General features: G+C 44.6%; 1 protein-coding gene across 2 annotated transcripts in view; it reads right to left on the reverse strand.

Moving 5' to 3' along the window:
* The window catches only part of LOC140187369 (protein kinase C alpha type), a 314,906-nt gene that overhangs the window by 137,747 nt on the left and 155,978 nt on the right, over nt 1-21,181 (reverse strand). For both annotated transcript variants that reach the window (XM_072242638.1, XM_072242640.1), the window contains exon 4: nt 2,919-3,030. In XM_072242638.1, coding sequence (XP_072098739.1) covers nt 2,919-3,030 — 112 coding nt within the window. The remainder of the gene's footprint in view (nt 1-2,918; nt 3,031-21,181) is intronic.

Raw genomic sequence — 21,181 nt, forward strand, 5'->3', positions numbered from 1 at the left:
TGACATCTCTTCCCCCACCGATCCCAGCTCTAATCCTTCCCATGTCTTCACAATTACCTTCAGCCTTCTCCTCTCTGAAGCAGAACATTCTGTCCTCAGTGTCTCACCCTAGTCCCCATTCACTCACACCTCAGTGAGTTCTGCGCCCGCCATGACGTCGAGCTCTTCTACCATTGCCTCTGTCTCCACGTCCACTTCTTTGACAAGGATTCCACACCCCATGCTGATGACCCCTTCTCCTGTCTTCAACCCTCCTCCTCTTCTTGGACACCCCACTCTGGTTCTCTGCCTGCTCTGGATCTTTTCATCTTGAATTGCCAACGAGACATTAACCATCTCAACTCCAGGAACCCTTTCTCCTCCTCCAAACTTACCCCTTCTGAATGCACTGCCCTCCACTCTTTCTATACCAATCCCAGTTTATCAAACCCGCAAAGGAGGTGCTGTTGTAGTGTGGCACACTGACCTCTGCCCTGCTGAGTCCAGGCTACAACTCTCAGACACCTCCTCATACCTACCTCTCAAGGAGGACCTCACTCCACATCATCAAAAAACTGTCTCTGACACCATCACTGACCTCATCCACTCTGGAGGACTCCCACCCACTGCCACCAAACTCACAGTTCCTGTACCCCACACTGCTCGCTTCCACTCCTATGCAAAATCCACAAACCAGACTATCCAGGTAGGCCTATTGTCTCTGCCTGCTCTTGCCCCACTGAACTCGTGTCCTCATATCTTGATTCCTTTCTATCCCCCTTGGTTCAGTCCCTTCCCACCTACATCCGTGACACTTCTCATGCCCTGGATCTCAGTCACTTTCAATCCCCTGGGCCTCACCGCCTCATCTTCACCACGGATGTTCAGTTCTGATACACTTCTATCCCCCATCAGGAAGGCATCAAGGCTCTCTGCTCCTTTCTTGACAAAAGAACCAATCAATTCCCCTCCACCACCACCTTCCTCCATCTGGCAGAACTGGTCCTCACCCTGAACAATTTTTCCTTCGCCTCCTCCCACTTTATCCAAATTACAGGAATAGCCATGGGCACTGGCATGGGCCTCAGCTATGCTTGCTTCTTCGTTGGCTACATGGAACAGTGCATGTTCGAAGCCTTCCCCAGTTATACTCACCAACTGTTCCTGAACTACACCAAGGATTGCATTGGCCTGCTTCATGCACCCATGCTGAGCTCGTTAATTTCATCAACTTTGCCTCCAACTTCCACGCTGCCCTTAAATTCACTTTGTCCCTCTCTGACATCTCTTTCCCCTTTCTCAAACTCTCTGTCTCCATCTCTGGAGACAAACTGTCAACCGACATCTTTTATAAACCTGATTCCCACGATTATCTCGACAATACCTTTTCCCATCCCGTCTCCTGTAAAAATGCCGTTCTCTTCTCTCAGTTTCTTTGCTCCGCTGCATCTGTTCCCAGGATGTGGCTTTCCATTCCAGAACATCCTTCTTTAAAGGACGGGTTCCCCTCCCTCTACTATTGACGCCGCACTCACCCGCATCTTCTCCATTTCCGTATTGTATTGTACTTACTTTATTTCTCACATCCAAGGGAGTAAAAATCTTTATGTTGCATCTCCGTCGCAATGTACAATCATATATCTGCGTTCACCCCATCTTCCCACCGCCTCAATGGTGATAGAGTCCCTCTTTCCTTACCTACCATTCCATCAGCCTCCACATCCAACACATTATCCTCCACAACTCTGCCGTCTCCAAAACGATCCTAACACTAAACAGATCTTTACTTTCCCCTTTCCTCCCCACTTCCCACAGTGTGATTGCTCCCTTCACGATTCCCTTGCCCATTCGGCCCTTCCCACTAATCTCCCTCCAGACACTTATCCTTGTAAGTGGCCGAAGTGCTACACTTGTCCACACACCCACTCCCTCACCTTCATTCAGGGCCCCGAACAGTCCTTCCAGGTAAGGCAAAACTGCTGGGGTTATCTATTGTGTCCGGTGCTCCCGATGTGACCTCCCCCACATTGGTGAGAACCGTCGGAAACTGGGGGACTGCTTTGTTGAGCAACTCCGCACCATCCACCACAAGTGGGACCTCCTGGTGGCCAAACATTTTAATTCCGATTCCCATTCTGATGTATCGGTCCAGGGTCTCTTGTGCCAAGATGAGACGCACCTTATATTCTGTTTGGATACTCTCCTCCTTCGCTCTCCTATCAGATTCTTTCTTCTTTTTTCCAGCCCTTTGACCTTTCCCACCAATCTGGCTTCTCCTTACACCTTCCAGCTAACCTCTTTCCCCTTCCCTCCTCCATTTTATTCTGGCATCTTCCCCCTTCCTCCTCAGCCCTGAAGCAGGGTGTCAGCCAAAAACAGTGACTGTTCACCCTTTTCTATAGATGCTGCCTGACTTGCTGAGTTCCTCTAGCATTTTGGTTGTGTGTCTAAATTATGTTCAAATATAAGGGCATACGACAGAGGAATAGAATTAGGCCATTTGGCCCATTGATTCGTCTCTGTCATTCCATCATGGTTGATTTATTTTTCCTCTTAAACTCATTGACTACTGCTTTAAGTAAACCCAATCACTTGGCCTCCACAGCTGCCTGTGGCAATGAATTCCGCAGATTCACCACCGTCTGGCTAAAGAAATTCCTCCTCATCTCTGTCCTAGAGGGATGCCCTTCTATTCTGAGACTATCTTCTTCTGGTCCTAAACTCTCACACTCCACATCCACTCTAGACCTTTCAATATTCCATAGTTTTCAATAAGATCCTCTTCATTCCTCTAACTCCAGCAAGTGCAGGCCCAGAACCAGAACCATCAAACCCTTAAGTTACTTAGATTTTGGTTTTCCCACCAATGAGCCCCGGCTTTAAGTACTACACAATTCAGCTTTCCTCAGGAATTCTGCAAACATCAACAGAAAACTTACTGTCACATTTCATCCCTTGGTGGATGAGGCCATATAACAGAGAGCCGCAGTGATCACAGAAAGTAGGACTTCCATAAGTGTGGATTTTAAATTTGTGTTTGCTCCTTGGATCCTAGAAAAAAAGCAAACGTAAAGATTAAGCATGAGAAAGTCTGCAGATGCTGGAAATCCAGAACAATACACACAAAATGCTGGAGGAACTCAGCAGGCCAGACAGCATCTATGGAAATGAATAAATAGTTGATCTTTCGGGCCAACACCCTTCTTCAAGAAGATAAAGGTTAGTTTTATTTGTCGCATGTACATCAAAACATACAGTGAAATGTGGTGTTTGCACCAACAACCAACACAGCCCAAAGATTCAATGCTTCTGAACTGAATACATCAAAAAGGGGAACATCTAAGAACTAAACGGCACAGGTGTCAGGATAATCAGAGATTCCACAAAAACTAAATGCTGAAGTTTTGGAATAAATATCTGTAGGAATGAACAGATCTTCATTAAAAATACCATCTGTCCCCCACCGAGTCAAATCGTTACCTCATTTACATAATCATGTTGGCATGAAACTGTTCAAAATGTAAAATTGCTGGATTTAAATTAAGAATTTACACTGTTAACAGAATAAATTGTTCATTCATGTTGCCACCACAATCAAAGATCACAAAGCAACACACTGTTAGTGGAGAGGTCATGTAATACCATAAGGCATGGGAGCAGAATTCAGCCATTCAGCCCATCAAGTCTGCTCCGATATTCCATCGTGGCTGATTTATTATCCCATTTAGCCCCATTCTTCTGCCCTACAGTGTAGGAGGCAGTAGAGTCAATTTCCAAGACCCGAAAGACACTGTTGACTGCAAACCTTGCCCCTTCCAATTCATGTGCCATTGCATTTTCTGCATATCACTGCAAAGTTGTTAACTCTTTGCTGTAATGGCATCACGAATGTCTCAACGAGAAGCCTTTTCATCCAGACAACCTTCATGTGCTCAAGCCTGCTTTTAGTAACTCAAAAATCAAATCTCAGTCCACTGAAACATAAAAATTGGATCAGAAATAGGCTCTCTGAGCCCGCTCCTCAATTTAATACGATTATGGCTGGTTTTCCATTTCAAATGACCAAATTCCTACTCTTTCCCCATAGCGCTTAATGCTTTGTGGGTCTAGAAATCCAGCTCCTTCCATGAATATAGTTGCGACAGAACTGTGGTAGTGAATTCCAATGGTTCATCGCCATCTTGAAGACATTTCTTCTCATCTCAGTCCTTTATCTCTTGCTCATTAACCTGAGACCGTAACGTCCCTTTGTAGATACCGCAGGCAGAAGAAACATGCTTTCCACATCAGTTTGTCCTACCTTTAACTCTTGTGAATCTGAAAATAGTCAACTTAATTTCTCAAATATGGCAGTCCTCCTATCCCAAGAATCAGTCTGGTGCTCTCCTATTGGCCTGGATGGGCTCCCTAGTTGGTGCAAATATCCTGGTGGCACAAAAGATTGTGGATGCTGGAATCTGAAGCAAAAAAAAGACGAGATGCTGGAGAAACTCAGCAGGTAGAGAGAAATGGACAGCCAATATTTCAGGTCAAGAATGTAAGTTAGAGGAGAGATCCTCACCTTCTTCTCCTATCAGGTTCTATCATCTTCAGCTCTTTGTCCTCTCCACCTCTCACTTCCCAGCCTCTGTCACCATTTTCTCTCTCACCCGTCACCTGCCCTCACCCGGATCCACCTATCACCAGATAGCTCTTGCCCCACTCGTTCTCGTCGTCCTTTGTTTTACTGGCTACTCCCCTCCTTCAGCCCAGAGGACATGTCCTGACCCTGCAGCTTCCACTTGCCACTTCCCTCCACAGATGCTGCCTGATTTGCCTAGTTGCTCCAAATTTGTTTATCCAAATACACTGTCCAATTGGACTGCATAAAATTCCAATCAAACAGACTATTCCTTGCATTCAGATGGCTGTGAGGCTTTGTATAGTTGGGCAGCATGGTAGCATAGTGGTTAGCGCCAGCACCAGTGATCGAGGTTCAATTCCCGCCCGTTATCTGTAAGGCGTTTGTACGTTCTCCTTGTCACTATGTGGGTTTCTTCCAAAGAGCTCTGGTTTCTTCTCACATACGGGTCAGTAAGTTGTTGGCACTGAAAGCAAGGCGACACTTGCGGGCTGCCCCCACCACAATCCTTGGACGGTACTGGTCGTTGACACAAATATCACAATTCACTGTGTGTTTGACGTACATGTGATAAATAAAGCTAATCAGTGTTTAACTCTTTAATTGTTACATGGCTTATCACATGGTGCACTGTGTTGCTATCATTGTGGTTTAGTACTTGGCGTGTTCTAGAAGAGGATAAACCTTCACTTTGCTCCCCATGTGATAACCATTGCCTTGGCTGCATCACCTTTCCTGGCTTTGAGTGCAATTTCACTCCCAACGTGTTACAAACAGTTAACGATGGTTGTTTTGCTTTCAGTAAGACATCTACAGGTTTTTACCTTTGATCTATGTCTGATCAGGCTGAAAGCAGAGACTAGCTACTGCTGAGTTAGTTTCCTGGCCAACAGCTCAACAGCAAGTTAAAAGGGGAAATCACATGTAATTATGTTTCCGATCTCCTTAAAAAGGACAACACTATCCTGAGGCTTATCTGAGATGCTGGGGCTTTAAATCAGTTAATGGCCATGCACTAACACCACAATTTCTACAAATCACATTAAGCTCTATCACGTAACCCACGAGTGTCTTATACAGCATCAAATGTGCTCCAGATTGTGATATGGCTGTGCGAAGGAAGTAATTGGGCCCTGCTTTGGAGTTGTGCTTTGTCTTACATACCTTTTACCCTGTCACTGAGTTGCCATGGTTACAACCTGTTATTGATAAAAAAAAAACTTGAGCTGTCAGTGTGTTAATTCCCTAATTATTCTGCTGGTGCGATGGCAAATTAAATGAAAATATTAACATAACAATACAGTCTAAATTCCAGTTCTTGCACCTGATGCTGTGAATTTTGAAGATTTACACATTTGCTTTTGGAACAAGGGCCAAAGTGGTTTACTGTCTCTGCTTGCTCCTTGTTTTCTTCCGCATTTAGGGTTCCATTATTTTCTCTGTGACGCCGCGATGAAAGTCAACAGGTGAGACTGCTTACTGAGCAGCAGAAAACCTCTGGGCAGTTCTCCCATCTTTCTCATCCTATTCTGGGGTTTAAAGAGTTCCTATAACCCTGTCCCCCATAGAGTGATGATTAAAAACACTCTTGAAAGTAGCACACAAGCCCTACAAATTTGTAAGGTTACAATCTGTCTCTTCGAAGTCCATGATGTGACTGATCAGTCACAAACCCACTACTGCAATAATCACTGAAGTTTTCCAATCTTGGCCCATGATTGGAATGAGGCAGATAGGACCATTAGACCATAAGACGAAGGAGCAGTAGGCCATTCGGCCCATCGAGTCTGCTCCGCCATTTTATCATGAGCTGATCCATTCTCCTATTTAGTCCCACTCCCCTGCCTTCTCACCATAACCTTTGATGCCCTGGCTACTCAGATACCTAGCAATCTCTGCCTTAAATACACCCAATGACTTGGTCTTCACTGCTGCCCGTGGCAACAAATTCCATAGATTCACCACCCTCTGACTAAAAAAATTTCTTCGTATTTCTGTTCTGAATGGGCGCCCTTCAATCCTTAAGTCATGCCCTCTCGTACTAGACTCCCCCATCATGGGAAACAACTTTGCCACATCCACTCTGTCCATGCCTTTTAATATTTTAAATGTTTCTATGAGGTCTCCCCTCATTCTTCTAAACTCCAAGGAATACAGTCCAAGAGCGGACAAACATTCCTCATATGTTAACCCTCTCATTTCCAGAATCATTCTAGTGAATCTTCTCTGTACTCTCTCCAACGTCAGCACATCCTTTCTTAAATAAGGAGACCAAAACTGCCCACAGTACTCCAAGTGAGGTCTCACCAGCACCTTATAGAGCCTCAACATCACATCCCTGCTCCTATACTCTATTCCTCTAGAAATGAATGCCAACATTGCATTCACCTTCTTCACTACTGACTCAACCTGGAGGTTAACTTTAAAGGTATCCTGTACGAGGACTCCCAAGTCCCGTTGCATCTCAGAACTTTGAATTCTTTCCCAATTTAAATAATAGTCTGCCCATTTATTTTTTTCTGCCAAAGTACATAACCATACACTTTCCAACATTGTACTTCATTTGCCACTTCTCTGCCCATTCTTCCGATCTATCCAAGTCTCTCTGCAGACTCTCCGTTTCCTCAGCACTACCGGCCCCTCCACCTATCTTCGTATCGTCAGCAAACTTAGCCACAAAGCCATCTATTCCATAATCCAAATCGTTGATGTACAATGTAAAAAGAAGCGGCCCCAACACTGATCCCTGTGGAACACCACTGGTAACCAGCAGCCAACCAGAATAGGATCCCTTTATTCCCACTCTCTGTTTCCTGCCAATCAGCCAACGCTCTATCCACGTATGTAACTTTCCCATAATTCCATGGGCTCTTATCTTGTTAAGTAGCCTCATGTATGGCACCTTGTCAAAGGCCTTCTGAAAATCCAAATATACAACATCCACTACATCTCCCTTGTCTAGCCTACTGGTAATTTCCTCAAAAAATTGTAATAGGTTTGTCAGGCAGGATTTTCCTTTAAGGAATCCATGCTGAGTTCTGCCTATCTTGTCATATGCCTCCAGGTACTCTGTAACCTCATCCTTGACAATCGATTCCAACAACTTCCCAACCACCGACGTCAAGCTAACAGGTCTATAATTTCCTTTTTGCTTTCTTGCCCCCTTCTTAAATAGCGAAGTGACATTTGCAATCTTCCAGTCTTCTGGAACCATGCCAGAATCTATCGACTTTTGAAAGATCATCACTAATGCCTCCACAATCTCCACAGCTACTTCCTTCAGAACACGAGGGTGCATTCCATCTCGAGATTTATCGACCTTTAGCCTATTCAGCTTCCTGAGTACTTTCTCTGTCGTAATTGTGACTGCGCACACTTCTCTTCCCTGCCACCCTTGAGTGTCCGGTATCCTGCTGTCTTCCTCAGTGAAGACTGATGCAAAATACTCGTTCAGTTCCTCTGCCATCTCCTTATCTCCCATTACAATTTCTTCAGCATCATTTTCTATCGGTCCTATATCTATTCTCACCTGTCTTTTACTCTTCATATACTTGAAAAAGCTTTTAGTATCCTCTTTGATATTATTTGCTAGCTTCCTTTCATAGTTAATCTTTTCTCTCTTAATGACCTTCTTGGTTTCCTTTTGTAAGGTTTTAAAAACTTCCCAATCCTCTGTTTTCCCACTAATTTTTGCTTCCTTGTATGCCCTCTCTTTTGCTTTAATTTTGGCTTTGACTTCTCTTGTCAACCATGGTTGCATCCTTTTTCCATTCGAAATTTTCTTCTTTTTTGGAACATACCTGTCTTGCACATTCCTCATTTCTCGCATAAACTCCAGTCACTGCTGCTCTGCTGTCTTTCCCGCCAGTGTCCCTTTCCAGTCAACTTTGGCCAGTTCCTCTCTCATGCCACTGTAATTTCCTTTATTCCACTGAAATACCGACACATCAGATTTCGGCTTCTCTTTTTCTAATTTCACAGTGAACTCAATCATGTTATGATCACTGCCTCCTAAGGGTTCCTTCACCTCAATCTCTCTAATCACCTCCGGTTCATTACACAATACCCAATCCAGTACAGCCGATCCCCTAGTGTGCTCAACAACAAGCTGTTATAAAAAGCCATCTTGCAGACATTCTACAAATTCTCTCTCGAGATCCAGTGCTGACCTGATTTTCCCAATCTACTCGCATGTTAAAATCCCCCACAATTATCATAAAACTGCCCTTCTGACAAGCCTTTTCTATTTCCTGTTGTAATTTGTAATCCACATCCCTGCAGCTGTTTGGAGGCCTATAAATAACTGCCATCAGGGTCCTTTTACCCCTGCGATTTCTTAGCTCAACCCATAAAGATTCTGCACCTTCCGATCCTACATCACCTCTTTGTAATGATTTAATATCATTTCTTACCAATAAAGCCACGCCTCCCCCTCTTCCAACCTTCTTATCCTTCCGATACACCGTGTATCCTTGGGCGTTCAGCTCCCAGAGACATGCATCCTTTAGCCAGGTCTCAGTGATGGCCACAATATCATACCTGCCAATCTGTAGCTGTACAACAAGATCATCCACCTTATTCCTTATGCTGTGTGCATTTAAGTACAACACCTTAAGACCAGTATTTGATACTTTTTGCTTTGATTTCACTGCAACTCATCCCAATGGCTACAAATTTGCCCCATCACCTGCCTGTCTTTCCTGACATCTTTACTGCTCACTATCTTAGATTTATTTCTGTTTTCCCCTTCCTCCGCTCTATCATTCCGGTTCCCATCCCCCTGCCAAATTAGTTTAAACCTCCCTAACAGCTCTATTAAACCTTCCCGCCAGGATATTGGTCCCCTTCGGGTTCAGGTGTAACCTGTCCTTTTTGAACAGGTCATACTTCCCCCAGAAGAGATCCCAATTATCCAAGAATCTGAAGCCCTGCCCCCTACACCAGTCTCTCAGCCAGGCATTCATCTGCCTGATCTGACTACTCTTGCCCTCGCTAGCACGTGGCACAGGTAGCAATCCCGAGATTACTACCCTGGAGGTCCTGCTTCTCAGCTTCCTTCCTAACTCCTAGAAATCTCTCTTCAGGACCTCCTCCTTTGTCCTGTCTATGTCATTGGTACCAACATGTACCAAGACAACTGGCTGCTCACTAAAGGGGGAGGTCCTGAATATTCAGGACCCGATCCAAGACATCCCGTACCCTGGCACCTGGGAGGCAATACACCATGCGGGTATCTCTGTCAGGCTCACAGAATCTCCTGTCTGTTCCCCTGACTATGGAATCCCCTACGACTACCGCATTTCTCTTCTCCCTCCTTCTCTCCTGCACAACAGCGTCAGGTTCAGTACTGGAGACCCGGTCACAGTGGGCGTCCCCTGTCAGGTCATCCCCCTCAACAGCATCCAGAACAAGATATTTGTTGCTGAGGGGAACAGCCACAGATGTGCTCTCCACTATCCGGGCATTTCCCTTCCCTCTCTTGACAGTGACCCAGTTTTCTGACCCCTGTAGCCTAGGGATGACTACCTACCTGCCTGTAGCTCCAGTCTATCACCTCTTCACTTTCCCTGATAAGCAGTAGGTCATCAAGCTGCAGCTCCAGATCCCTAACACGGTCTCTGAGGAGCTGTAACTCGGTGCACCTGGCGCAGATGTGGCCATCAGGGAGGCTGGAGGCCTCCCAGGATTCCCACATCTGACACCCTGAACAAAGCACTAACCCTGCAGGCATGCTACCTAATTCTACAGGAATGAAACAGGAAAAATAAGTCTATTCACCCACTTACCTCGCCAAACAGACAAACTTTTTAAATGTTAGCTGTGAGAGCCCTGCTGTTCCTGTCTGTCCGGGCTGATTCGCGAAAGGGGTTGGGGGGGGGGGGGGGGAGAAAAAAAAAGAGTCGGTGCTTCGCTCTCGCCTCTTCCCGTTTACTGCTGAAGCCCATTGAAGCCAAAGCCCTACACTCTGCTCCCACTCACTCCGCTGCCCGCTCCGACAGCTGCCCGTTGTATAGGGTGGTCTCCTTTTTAAACTCTCCGCACAGTCCTGTTAACGTCACGCGCCTGCACAGTCTTGCCCTTCTTGCACTCGAAGTTTTTAAAAAAAACTGCCTTCCTTCAGAATTCAGCTCCCACGACGCTCTGTAGTCCCGATCCAAAGGGGAAGCTTCCTCCCACCTGAGAGTGGGATTCAAGGATTCCCCATTCCTGGGATTTTGCAGGGCATCAGAATGGCCAAGAATAGCAAAATGTGCCCACCTAATGTGCACTGACCCATAAACTCCCCTGTTCACAAGCAGATCAGCCCTTTGAATCTTCCTTATTGTGTGTTTCTCAACTCTTTCCCAAAGAAAATTTATCAACCACTTTTTTAAAAAATGTAAATTGATCCTCTGATCTTTCAGTATTTGGCAAGAGCAATCCAGACTTTTACCATGTTTTTCACAGGGAGGACGTACAAATTCGGAGGATGCTGGGATTGAACTCTGAACTCTGAAGTGTAACCACTAAGCTACTGTGGAACTACTCACCTGATCCCACACCTAAATGGTCTGGCTCTACTCTTAAGATGGTCAGGATACTGGACAGGAAGTTCTGAGTGGTCTGCAGAACCAGCAAGAGGTCTTTCCTTTTCTACACATCTCTTTCTTGTGGAAAGTCTTCTCAGAGTAGTTGAGAGTGTGAGGGTTAGATATGGGAAATGGCTGCGATAAAAATGGTGACAGGAAAGCAGGAGTTAAGGCTGATCTGAAAGACAAAGCAAGATGAGGGATGTTCTTTGCTCAAAGCAAGATGATCTAGGAACTGCCTGCGGCAGTATACAAGAGGAGGTAGTGAGAAGTGATACAATCCAGCGGTATGACTTATCACACGATAACCTGTCAAATAGTGTGATGACCTGTGAGAAGGAGCCTTACACAATCCCATCACCCTGGTCACATTCACCATGGCAACAGTCCTGACACACACACACCCATCAGAACAACTACATGACACATCAGTGGAGCTGCTGATGGTATCAAACTAGCATAAACTAAACGAGGACGTATTGCCATGGTAACACCTCGATCTTTTCTCATGATTGTAAACCAAAACTCTGCCAGTGAAAGACAGTATAACAATCAGTGTATCACCCACGTTACATCTGGAAGACAGAGCATGGAAGGACCACAAACTTGGCTGTGGGACAAATGGCCAATCAACTGCAAAAACAATGACATGTTTTATCCAAGAATGTTGCAAAAGGCCTGAAATTAACCAGCCCTGCCTAACGCTGTGCACCTGAAAATCCTTCTAGAACCTCGCCACCACTCCTCCCTTCAGACCCTCTTAAAAGCTCTCCCTAATCAATGTACCAATCACTTTGCCTGTCATTCACTGTTCCAGGTCAGCTTTTGATGTTTTGTGACACTCACAGTACGATGTAAGTTACCATTGTTAATAATTTGGGTCAGAATTCAGGGAAGCTTGAATGAGAGTTTGGAAACAACCATGGTCTAGCTGTAGCTCTGAAATTCTGTGCTCCAGAACTAACTGTACCCTGGGGACAGGTTTTGCAGTAGGGTCACTGAGTGATACCCACCCAACAACATGGAAAATTCCAACACACATCTAGTTTATAAAAAGCAGGGCAAATCTGACCCCGCTATTTATGGCCGAATCAGTGGTCAGTCTACTCTCAATACTCAGGGAAACTTTTCACCCGAGCCTTGCCTACCAATGCCAAGTTTGGGTTCCAGCGCTCTGCTCTGGAGATGAGCTGAGAGTGACATCTGTCTGAACATGGCTCAAAGCCCCCAGATAACGAGGATCAACTTTATTCACCATATGCATTTATGTGTATTAAGAATTGAGGCATGACATGCAACAAAAAAGCATTTAACAACTATCAAGAATAAAGGATTATATAAAATATAAAGTTAGAGGATAAAGAACAGATGTAGAATAAAATGTGCACAAATACATAAATACCAATATGTACCCACAATGTAAACAGCATTATAAATGTGGGTTACAGTGTTTAGCATGCAGTGCAGTGGCAGGGGTAATAGACAGAGGTGGGGGGGGCTAACTAGAATGGTTATCAGATTAACTGCCTGGGGGAAGAAATTTTTAAGGAGGCATTAGATTTTTGTTTCAATAGATCTACAGTGCTTTACAGAAGAGAGCTTTTGGTAAAAGATGGTTTGCAGGGTGGGTAATGTCTGCAATGATTTTTCCTGCTTGCTTCTTTGTCGTGTATTTAAGTTCTGCAGTGACAGTAGACTGTAGCCAATGACCTTTCCTGGGGACTCAGCAGTTCACTGTAGTTTTCACATTTTGTGAGAGAATGCTGCATCAAACCGGACAGTCATGGCTGATGTGATGTGACAACCCTCAAGCGAATGGGGAAACATCGCGACGTTTGGAGTCACAGCCATAGTCAGTCCTGGGGCGTCACACCAGGACTTCTTCGGAGTCATGTGCTTCACCTAAATGTCTCCCTTCCATCACTAAGTCAGGAGCGAGGATGTTTGCTGATGACTGAACAATGTTCAGTTCTGCACACGACCGTGTGGCAAATGAAACTGTGTACACTTAAATGCAGCAAGATTTTTGCAACAATAAGCTATTAGGGGCATTTTTAGCACAGTGGCCTGTGTAATGCTATTACAACACCAGTGACCCAGGTCAATTCTGCCGCCGTCTGGAAGGAGTTTGTACGCTCTCCCCGAGACTGCATGGTGCCTCGGTTTCCTTCAACATTCCAAAGATGTCCAAGTTAGTAGGTTAATTGGTCACATGGGAGTAACTGGATAGCATGAGGTCACTGGGCTAGAAGGGCCTGTTACTATGCTGCATCTCTGAGTAAATAACTAACTCAATAAAAATTAGCTAATAAATGGCAAGGAACATCTATTTGCAAAGGTGCCTGGTTCTGACTGTCTCCACGAGGCAATCTAATTACCTACCCTTGATGTTCAAAGGCTGAACATCCATCAGTTATCAGAAAATGCTGGGAAAACTCAAGTCAGGCAGCAACTGTGGAGTTTCTTAAAATTCGTTATTGAGTTGAGAAAGCTACATTACATGCCCAGATGGTAGGAAAGTTGCTCTTCCTGAAGTTTTCATTGGGTCTCATTAGAACAGGACTGGAGGCCACAGACAGGCCAGTTGAATTAGGACAATTTTAGTTAACTTCCCTTCTGTTTCTAAAGTAACTGGCCAGTTTTGCTGTAGGTTATCCGTAATACTGACTCAGTTTTCCTCTTTCCATTGACACAGTCTGAACTGCAGGGCATTTCCTCCCTCTCTGTCTGCACTTGCCATTATGATACACATTTCTCTTAAATTTTCCTTATGTGCATTGCTGAAGAACTTAACAGATCAAAGCCTCCTACAGCCAAATACCACCAAGTGGCAGTCAAGTGTCATGGAACAAAATCAGGTAGTGTTCAGGCCCAGAGCAAGTCCTGCCCAAAGAAAAGCCAAGGAAACCTTTGACAAGCGGTTAACACAGTCTTGCCTACTGTCCAAGTGGTAAAGTCTTTCTGTGCTCCTGAGTGTCTCTGGCACTATCAAGCAGGGAGGTTTATTTATTTATTGATTGAGATACAGCATGAAACAGACCCTTCCAGCCCTTCACGTCATGCCTCCCAGCAATCCCCCAATTTAATCCTAGCCCAATCACAGGACAACTTACAATGACCAATTAACCTACCAACTAGTATATCTTTGGACTGTGAGAGGAAACCAGAACACCCAGAGGTCAGGGGAGAACATACGAACTCCTTACAGGTAGCAGTGGGAATTGAACCGAGGTCAATGGTACTGTAAAGCATTGTGCTGACCACTACACTACCATGCCGGCACTTTTTATAGAAATTAAGTACTGCTGCCTGCGTTACAACATTCCACCTCAATACTGCAGCCAGGGCCAGATACTGGGTCATTCCAGAGTTCACTTCCATAAGTGGAGAAACCATTCAAATATATTCTCAAGTCTTTAAGGTGTGATTGGTAGATCCTTTCCCGAGGAAGTCCCAAAATCCTATATCTGCACCAGAACAAAAGCTACTCTTCATAGGACCAATGATGCTCCCTTTTCCTGGTCACAAAGCTGCTCCTATTAGGTTAAGGTTTTCTACTGTATACCCATGGCATTCAAAAGCATTCACAAACTGCTAAATATCAGAGTTACTTAAGTTGCTTTAAAATCTAAATTTCAACTAGAAGATTTGAAAGAACAGATTAGCTTGATTTCTCACATGTACAGTGAAATACGACATTAAGTCAATAACCAACACAGTCCGAGGATGTGCTGGGGGCAGCACACAAGTGTCACCACGCTTCAGGCACCAACATAGCATGCCCGCAACTTACTAACCCTAACCTGTACGTCTTTAGAATGTGGAAGGAAACCACGGCACCTGGAGGAAACCCACAGTCATGGGGAGAACGTACACATTCCTTACAGACAGCGGCAGAAAATGAACCCTGATTGCTGGTGCTGTAAAGAGTTACTCCAACTACTACCTTGCTGTTTTACCACGCAAAAACGCATTTAAAAACTCAACAGTTCAACGGAAACACCTAAACAAATAAATGGTTAAAGTGTTACAGATCTTTTCCATCTTCTAAGATGTTGAAATGGCTGGATCCTGTACACGGTCATTCTTGGTGCAGGATCCAAAAGCAAAAAATCCCCAGTGTAAATACTGTGGAATTTCAACAAGTCTGTGCTCTATTGCCATGCAGCGTCAAGCAGTGGAGCACTGCCACAGAATCATCAGCAAACGCGAGCCAACAAGGAACTCCCTCAACGTGCTGGGACCTGTCAGGGTGAATGGAGATATCTTCCTGTGCACCTTTCCCGGCAAGATTCAGTCCACCGTATTTCTCACTGCTGTGTTGTTCACTCATCTGAGTGTTGCATTAGTCATTCATTATTAGGGGCTGCTGGAAGGAAAGTGTTTAATTTATTTATTATTGAATGTTCTTGCACTGAACGTCAGTAAATCGCATTGCTCACTGTATGGAGTTACAGACTAGAATAATGACATTGGGTTTCTTTTCCTGGTGTTGCTCTGATTGGTTCACGGTCACCATCTTTTTATTCCTGATTACGTAATTAACTGAATTTCAGTTCACCGTCTACCTGGGTGGGTTTTTTTTTTAAATTTAGATTTTGGGTTCTGAGCATTGCCAAATTCTTAATTAATTAGTAATTTATTACCTATTCCTAACTGGCTGAGAAGTAGTGCAAGCTGGTTTTTGAATAGCTCGTCTCAGTGAAGGTACTCTTACAGAAATGAACATAGAACACTACAGCAGAGAACAGGCCCTTCGGTCCATGATCTTGTACTAACCTTTAACCTACTAAGATCAAGAGATTCAGCAACTGCATAAAGTCATGTTTATGATTTGCTGCTCCACTGCAAAGTGTCTTCAAGGTATGCCTGAAGAAAATTAAATCTTCTCTTTGATAGTTCAGTGACGCCTCCTCTGCGATCTCTGCCGTCTTCCAACTCTTCACCCATGTGATCACCCAGATTCACTACCACAGCCACATCTCCTTCCTGGGAACTTGTCTTTGCTTCCATCTTGTTCTACATGGCTTTCACCTCCATTTTCAGGCCTCCCCATATGAACCCAACGAGGGTCACAGATACCTGCGTTTGATTGACTGCTTCTATCACCATTCATTAACCTAGTTCTCTTCTTTACTGGTCCAGCAACGTTACCACTTCACCAACATACTCTCGTTCCATCCATTTCTGTTCTACACAATGCTCTTCACTGTTGAAGTAGTCATTTCACACCTCACTGTCACAGATCATCAAAGTGTTAGAACAGTTAATACTCGCACAAGCTTCCTGGGCCAGTCACTGCTAATGTCTGTACTAACCATATCTGATAGATGCTGCTCCCTCCTGAGTCTCACCCCGAGGTCATTGCATCCAAGCTTAAATGTTCAAAGTAATGTTTATGAACTACTATCTGTGTACATGCTTTCAAGACAGATCGATAGATTTTCAATGACAGGGATGGAGTTTAAGGAACAAGTTAGTCAGAAACTAGCTCAATGCGATGCAGCAGACTGCAAAAGCCGACTGCCCTCCTTGAGTTGGATCTCATTTTAAAATGTCTCCCGTGCCAATCAAGAGACTGGGATCGATTGCCTTGAGAGTCATTTCACAGTTGGGCACCCTGTGTGGTGAGCACAAAACATTGCACTTACAAAGTGCAGCTCTTTGTGTTATGCAGGGAGCTTTGCAGCATGCGTGACGAGCAGTATAAGGGAGCATTGTTCGCCTTGCAAACAGTATAAGGGAGCTCTCACTGACAGTCTGAGAGTGGGGTAGGGAGGGTGAGGGACACTGCAGCAGTAATAGTGTCATGATGCCTTCACATTTAAATTACTTCCCCCCCCCTCCACCCCATCACTCTAGCCTCAGCTTCTACAGCAGGAGTTTCCAACCTTTTTTATGCCATGGACCCCTACCATTAACCAAGGGCTCTGTGGATCCCAGGTTGGGAACCTCTGTTCTATAGCCACTGGCCACAAAGCAGCAGGGTCGATGAACTGAGGCTAACTGTCCTTCAGCGCCTCCACTATTGTGATAGATAGGCTCAAGATTGCAGAACTTCCATCAATTTATGCACAGCACTTTTCCATACTCCAAGTTCCTACATAGCTGCTCCTGTTCTAAAATACTGCATGATAGAACATGCTTAGAGCATTGACCAGACCATATTTGGAGTACTTTGAGCTGCTTTGGGCTTCATATCTTAGAAAAGGATGTGCTGGCATTGGAGGGGATATAGGAAAGTTTCACGAGTGTGATTCTGTGAATGAAAGGGTTAACACATGAGGAGTATTTGATGGCCCTAGGCCTGTACGTGTTGAAATTTAGAACAATGAGAGGAGGAGAATATAAAAGCAAGGGTGTAACGCTGAGGCTTCGTAAGGCACTGGTGAGGCCTCACTTGAGAGTACAGTCGGCCCTCCTTATCTGCTTGGGATTGGTTCCCCGACTCCCCCGCGGATACCAAAAAACGCGGATGCTCAAGTCCTTTATTTAACCTATCTCAGTGCAGGTAGACTTTAGGACCCAGGGCAGTACAGGACCCGCCGCCTACAGTGTTTCTGTTCCGTTGACTTATAATACCTAATACAATGTAAATGCTATGTAAATAGTTGTACTGTATTGTTTAGGCAATAATGATAAGAAAAAAAGTTCGTTCATGTTCAGTACAGATGCAACCATCGTAGCTCTTCTGGGAACGCTGATGCCACCTTGGCATCAGCCGATGCCGATTCTCCCGTGATCTTTAAGTTCTTGAGGCTGTAGCGCTTTACATAGCCAGCCAGCCATCCCTAGCACTAACACTTCCACAAATTTCAGCTTCTTTCTGCTTTATTGTGTAAATGCTCGATTCATTCTTACCAACCTTATGGCTCACTTCAGAATGCGACATGCCACTTTTCAAAAGATCTAGTGTTTCTAATTTCTCGGCGAGAGAGAGCACTTTACGCTCCCTCTTAGCCTTTGAGGAATTGCTTTGACCACTCAATTGCTTTTTAGGAGCCATTTTTTCACAGAAACAAAGTAGCCAACGAACGAGATGCAAGGCGAACAATGCTTGAACAATGAGTGCTGGAGAGAGAACTTCCGGGTTTTCCCGATTCGCGGTTGGTTGAATTCGCGCATGCGGAACTCACGGATAAGGAGAGCCGACTGTATTGTGAACCATTTTGGGCCCTCCATTTAAGAAAAGATGTGCTGACATTGGAGAGGGTTCAGAGGAGGTTCACGAGAATGATTCCAGGAATGAAAGGCTGAGGTGCGCATGATAAGCAATTGATGGCTCTGGTCCTTTACTCGCTAGTGTTCAGAAGAATTTGAGGGGAATCTCATTGAAACCTATCAAGTGTTGAAAGGGCTAAATAGAGTGGATGTGGAGAGGATGTTTCCTAGGACCAGAAGATACATGCTTAGAATAGAGGGACATCCATTTAGAACAAAGGTGAACAGGAATTTTTTTAGCCAGAAGATGGTGAATCTACAATTCATTGCTGCAGGTGGATGTGGAGGCGGAGGTTGAAAGACTCAGGGTGTGAAAGGTTACAGAGAGAAGGCAGGAGAATGAGCTTGAAAGTGAATGGATCAGCTATGATGAAATAGCGGAGTAGACCCCATGATCCGAATAGGCTAATTCTATTCTTATATCTTATGGTCTTAAAATCTTGGCACATTGTGGCTTCCAAGATTTGTTGGATTTGATCCAAACTGAGTTCACTGCGTGAGCTTAGATGGCTGGGTTTGTCTCACGGTCACTTGCACATACCACACTGGCTGGGGCAGCAGAGGTCCTGTACCTTCTATTTTTTCCAGTGCCTCAACGTTTCTGAGCTGACCAAAACCTGAGCTGATAATGAACGTGCAATGTGTCATTCCGAACTAAGCTTCAAATTTGCATGGTCAGTGGCTTCATGTGCAGAGACTCCAGGAGTGTGATCAGTCCTGGGATTCAATCTACTAACCATTACAGCGGGATCTGGAGATGTGGAAAAGTAAACGAACATTGAAGAAACACTGCTGGTGGAATTACTCCTCATTCCCATGCTCTGGATCGTTTCACATGATCACACAATCCACAGATGGACAGGAGATAGTTTATAAGTCATTATGGACCAACGTCATCGATGTAGCTCACACTGCAGATTTCGGTAAAGACTCAAACTATTAAGCTGCAGCTCACATCAAACTGCCAAACACCAGAAGTTTCATCAGTGAGACAGAATTGTCCTGCAGGTGTGGTTTGGAGTCAGTATTGGGCCCCACATTTAGCCTCAGGACACTAGATAGTAGGGAGCAAACACAAAATACTGGAGGAACTCAGCAAATCAAGCAGCATCTACGGACTATCCTGATGAAGGGTCTTAGCTTGAAACATTGACTCTTTACTCCCCTCCATAGATGTTGCCTGACTTGCTGAGTTTCTCCGGTATTTTGTCTGTGTTACTAGAAATTGGTGGGAGAGATTCATCAACTAAGGCCTCTGATCCTCAAGAGTCCTGACCCCTCACAGTCGAAGAACGTGTAGAACTTTAGTGAGGAGATGATTGGCTTGTGACTTGCCTGTTGTTAAATAGTTAAGAGGTAGACAATGCCTAGCCTCCTTACACATGGCCTTAAGTATCAAGTGCAGCCAAGTATAGCTGAAATCATGAGAACAATCTCATGAAGGCCTTCATATCAGAAGTCAAAAGGCAGAAAATATAACTGATGTTGATTAGTCAGAGTTGAACATGGGGAGTCCATCAGGTTAGGAATCTTCTGAAGGAACTGGTACTCAAGTAAGGGACAGGTATTTGAGGAAACTGGCAGAAGAGACTGAAAGAGATTGGGTGTTGGGAATGGAATTCAGCCCAAGAGGACGATGGGGCGTATTTTTAAGGATGACAGAAGTACTGTTGTTTTGAAAACTCTCTGAACTTCTGTAAACCAAAGTAACAGCCCAGAAGCTAGAAAAGGAATTAGTTTGGATTGCTCTTCATTTAGTCAGCGTGGACAAGGAGGGCCATGCGACTTCTTTTGATGCCATCTCTTTTGCTAATTCTGAGTAGGCCATTCAGCCCATTGAGGACTGATCACAGCCGACTGTACCTTGGATCCTCTTAATACTGAGATCATAGAAAGTTCTATTAATTTCAGCTTTTACACTTCCAATTAAACTCCGGCCTCAACAGATTTTTGTTCCCCTTTTTGTGAACCTCCTGCTATCACTCCAGAATAAGGTCACCTTTCTTTCTTCTGTGATCTCCTGCCAGAAGTTAGAGAGCTCAAGTGTTATCAGTGGGTCGGTAACAACTCTACATGTGGGTTAGAGACTCAGCAATAGGCATTTTATTTCTTTCTTATTTGGTGGTGGTATATGGATGTAGCTGGAAAAGGGAATGAAGAGTTGACGTTTCATGCCAAGACCCCTCATCAGGATAGTTCACAGATGCTGCTTGATTCACTGAGTTCCTTCAGTACTTTGTGCTTGTTCCCTCCTATCTAGAGTTTCACCCAAACCAGCATTTCACAGGGTAGGGAAGAATCAGCCATGTTGATAAGTCTGTAGTTAGACTGGTGAGGACGTTACATTTTCTTCTGTGAAGAGTATTAATGAACGATAGGGATTATGGCGGCAACGTGGTGGTTTCATGCTCATCATTACAAAATTATTTTTATTTCAGATTTATTTAAATTTAACATGGAAGGCATCCTGGCCATATTGTTAGATCCTGTGCAGATCAGTTGGCAGGGATATTTGCAGACATTTTTAACATCTCCCTGCTTCAGCTGCAGTTCTCTTATGTTTTAAGAAGACCACAATCATCTCAGTACCCAAGAAAAACAAGATAATGTGCCTTAATGACTATCGCCCAGTGGCTCTAACATCCACTCTCATGAAGTGCTTTGAGAGGCTGGTCATGGCACACATCAACTCCAGCTTTCCCGACAACTGGGACCCACTGAAACATGCATACTGCAGAAACAGGTCTACTGTGGATGCCATCTCCCTGGCCCTAAACTCATCCCTGGAACA

The sequence above is a fragment of the Mobula birostris genome, chromosome 24 (genome assembly GCF_030028105.1).
Source record: "Mobula birostris isolate sMobBir1 chromosome 24, sMobBir1.hap1, whole genome shotgun sequence".
NCBI lineage: Eukaryota > Metazoa > Chordata > Chondrichthyes > Myliobatiformes > Myliobatidae > Mobula > Mobula birostris.